Here is a 3,582-nt window from a genome sequence, read left to right on the forward strand (position 1 = left end):
GGCTCCCAGGGGGGTCTGGGGTGCAGTGGGGGGTAAATTATTTTTTTGATTCAGAGTAAAACCCTTTTCTAAGAGCGCTGTGGCTGCTGAGGGGAAGGGGAGGAGGGGAGAGGGTCCCTCCCATCTTGCTCTGCTCCCACCCCCAGGGGCACCCGGGGGGTCCTGGTTTCTAGGGGCGGGGTGACAGGATCCAGCCCCGGAGCCCCTTGAAGGTCCCATTCCCGCCCCACAAAGAGTCACCAGCACTGGAATGGGGGGAAAAGGGGCTTTATTTGAGACCCCCGCCGGGTCCTTAGGGGGGCTGGGGGGCAGTGGGGGTCTCTCAGGGGGGTCCTCGTGGGGGGGTCAGCGGGAGATGCCGCTGTCCCCGGGGGAGCGGCGGGAGGAGGCCTTGAACACGACATCCTGTGCCTGCGCCCGCCTCGAGCTGCTCGGGGGAGAGACGGGTGAGGGAGACCCTTCCCGGGGCTCTGGGGGTCCAGCCTCGGGGGTCCAGGCTCCCCTGCAGCCAGGGGAGGGTCCCTCTGAGGGGCAGGGGCTGTGTGGGGGGTCTCACCGCATCCGCTTGGCCCCGAAGTGCACGGCGAGGAAGAGGCCGACGCAGCCGGCGACGGCGCCGAAGATGATGGCGATGACTTCACCTGTGCCACACGGGGGGCTCAGGGGGGCCCGGGGAGACCCCCCTACACTCCCCATCCCACCCCTCTGGGCTGACCATACCTGTGGAATATCCCTCGGGCTCTGCAAGGGAAGGGCAGGGTCAGAGCTGGCACCTCGTGCCCGGCCAGGGCTCCAGGAGCCATCTGAGGGGTGTTTGGGGGGACCCTTCCCACCCCTCACCCCCCCAGCTCACCCCTGGGGAAGGACACGAGCACCGGCCGCTGGTTCAGCTCCTGCGGGGCCCGGAAATTGTCCACCAGGAGCTGCGGCTCCACCTCGGCCTCCTCCGTGGAGTAAAGGCTTCCCTGGAGCTGCTCCAGCTGGAACGGGGACGGGGGAGCACTGAGGAGCGTCCCCCAAACCTGGGAGTGTGTCCCCCCCAAAGCTGGTCCTACCTGGTCCCGACTGATGTGGACGGGCTCCGGGAAGAGGGTCCAGAGGACGCTCTGGAAGCAGGGGGGGGTGGTCAGGGACCCGTTGTACCGGTAGTAGCGGTCGAGGCGCGGGGGCAGCAGGTCCTGGACGTTGAAGGAGGGGATGGACGTCGACTGCCCTGGAAGGCGGGGTGGGAGCAGTTGAGGGGCGCAGGGAGGGGGGATTTGGGGTCCCTCCCCGCCGTTTCCCCCCTCGCCCCCCTCACCTGCGTAGCGGATGCTCCCGAGGTGCCTCAGGATGTTGTCGTAGGCGGGGTGGGGGTCGGCACCCACCTGGGGGAGCGAGGGAGGGGGGTGTCAGTGTGGGTCTGGGGGCTCTGGGGGGGTGGGTTTGGGGTCCGTACCTCCAGCAGGACGCCGAGCACGGCCAGCCCGCCCGCGTGGTGCTGAGCCTCGCCCGCGTCGGAGAAACGCTCCGCGTCGAAGTGCACCACGTGCATCTGCGGGACCCCCGACAGCCCCGCTGGGCCCCCCAGCCCCGATCCCAACACCCCCACTGACCCCCCGATCCCACACTGCTGCACCTCCCACAGTGCCCAGACCCACTGCCTGTGCCCAGAGCAGTTCCCGTTTCCCACCCGTTTCTCCTTCCTGCACCCCGTCCCCTCCCTGCACTCATTTCCCATCCCTGGATCCATTTCCTCGCCCATTCCCGCACCGGGACCCCACTTCCATTCCCTGCACCACATCCCTGGTGCAGACCCCTGCACCACGCAGTCCCTGTGCCGTTTCCCCCACCGAGACCCCTTCCCACAACCATTTCCCACCCCCAGACCCATTTCCCACACAACTCCCAAGCCATTTCCCTCACCCACCCCTCTTCCCACCCTCCTTCTTCCACCCCCAGACCCATTTCCCACCCCATTCCCGTGCCGTTTCCCACCCCCAGACCCATTTCCTGAGCCGTTTCCCTCCCCGTGCCCTCTCCCCTCAGTCCCCCTGTGCCCCCGGTACCTCGGCAGGTGCCCGGTGCCCATCCAGGAGGTGCTCAGCGCCGGCGGCGTGGCCGGGCCGGCCCCAGTGGAAGTGGAGCTGGGCGGCAGCGAAGGCCCCGGGGAGCCCCTGGAGCCGCAGGGAGGGCGGCAGGGCCAGCACGGCTGTGGCACGAGGGGCAGGGTGGGGGGTTCAGCGGGACCGAGACACCGGGCCCCCCGCGGACCCCCCGCCCCCAGCACTGACCGGTGTGGCCGTTGTTGGCGAGGGTGAACCGGGGGGTCTCGGGGTGGTCGTAGCCCTGGGGCTGCAGCGGCGGCAGCGCCGGGTCCAGCCGTGCCCGTCCCGTGGCGACGTCGATGGGCGACTGTGCCCGGCCCCCACACGCCGGGTGCCCCTCGGGCCAGTGCTGCTGCCCGTGGGGGCCTGGGGGACACCCAGAGTGTCCCCCAGAGTGTGGGTGGGCCCCCCCAGCCTCAGCCAGCAGGGCCCCGTGACCCCCGGGCGGGGACACGGGTGACAATGCCCGGGGCCTCGTTAATCTGCTGGGGGCATTTGTTCCGGCCGGGGGAGCGGGGACAAAGCGGGGCCGGGGGGGCACCCATGGGTCCCCTGGGCCCGCGGGACGGGGCTTAGCGGGATTTGGCCGAGGCCGGATCCTAATTGGATTTGGCACCGGAGCCTTATGTAAAGGAGCACAAAGGGACCATTGGAGCGAGGGGGACCCGGAGGGGGCAGAGGGGGGACATGGGGGGCTGCACCCATCCACCCCCCACCCGACTTAGGGCACCCAGGCGTGTGGGCAGGGGCGCTGTGGGGTGTCACCCACCCACCTCCTGCCCATTTGGGGGGATCCAGGTGACCAGGAGGGGTATGGGGGGGCTGCATCATCCACTCCCCTCCCGCCTTGGGGCCCCTCAGGTGTCGGGGGGGGCTGTCACCCACCCTCACCCACCCACATCCTTCCCATTTAGGGGGACCTGGGTGTCGGGTGGGTGTCACCCACCCACCTCCCTCCCCTGTCTGGGAGGACCCAGGTGAGCCCCTTGGCTCCGGGGGAACCTGGGGGGTGGGTTTGGGATGTGGGGATAAATGGGGGGTCCCTGGGGGGTGGGGCCCCCACTCACCCTCGTATTCCCAGTGGGGACCTGCAGGGGAGAGCAGACGTGTTGGGGTGGGGGCTCAGCTGAGCCCCCCTCACCCGGTCTGGGGGCACCCCGGGGGGGGCTGGGGCTGCACCCCAGAGCAGGACTCGTGGGGGGGACCCAGGGGGACCCCAGGGGACTTACCGGCGGGCAGGGCGGGGGCCAGGCCCCCCAGCAGCAGCAGCACATTCAGCATGGCGGGGGGCAAGGGGGGCCGGGTGCTGCCAGCCCGGCCCTAAATACCCACCCGGGGGGACGGGCCCCCCCCGGGGGGACGGGGAGGGCTGGAGTGGCCATGCCCGGGGCGTGAGGAGGGGGGAGATGAGGCCGTGGGGGCTTGGGGGGCCTGTGGGGCTGTGAACTCTGGGCTTGTGGAGTGGGGGTTTGTGGGGCTGGGGGCTCTGAGGGGG

At 70.2% G+C, this 3,582-nt stretch overlaps 1 protein-coding gene across 1 annotated transcript; it reads right to left on the reverse strand.

The window, feature by feature from the left end:
* Window positions 1-115: 115 nt before the first annotated feature.
* On the reverse strand, window positions 116-3,368 carry LOC108510635 (carbonic anhydrase 14-like). The gene is made up of 11 exons (XM_017840299.1): window positions 3,317-3,368; window positions 3,155-3,175; window positions 2,274-2,453; window positions 2,049-2,191; window positions 1,439-1,534; window positions 1,301-1,367; window positions 1,056-1,213; window positions 854-980; window positions 721-741; window positions 557-641; window positions 116-427 (listed from the first exon to the last, which is right to left on the reverse strand). Exons 1-11 carry the CDS (start codon window positions 3,366-3,368, stop codon window positions 346-348), a joined length of 1,032 nt encoding a protein of 343 aa, XP_017695788.1. The 3' UTR covers window positions 116-345.
* Between the last annotated feature and the right edge of the window lie 214 nt (window positions 3,369-3,582).

This window comes from Lepidothrix coronata, unplaced genomic scaffold (assembly GCF_001604755.1).
Source record: "Lepidothrix coronata isolate B3197 unplaced genomic scaffold, Lepidothrix_coronata-1.0 Scaffold1738, whole genome shotgun sequence".
Classification (NCBI taxonomy): domain Eukaryota; kingdom Metazoa; phylum Chordata; class Aves; order Passeriformes; family Pipridae; genus Lepidothrix; species Lepidothrix coronata.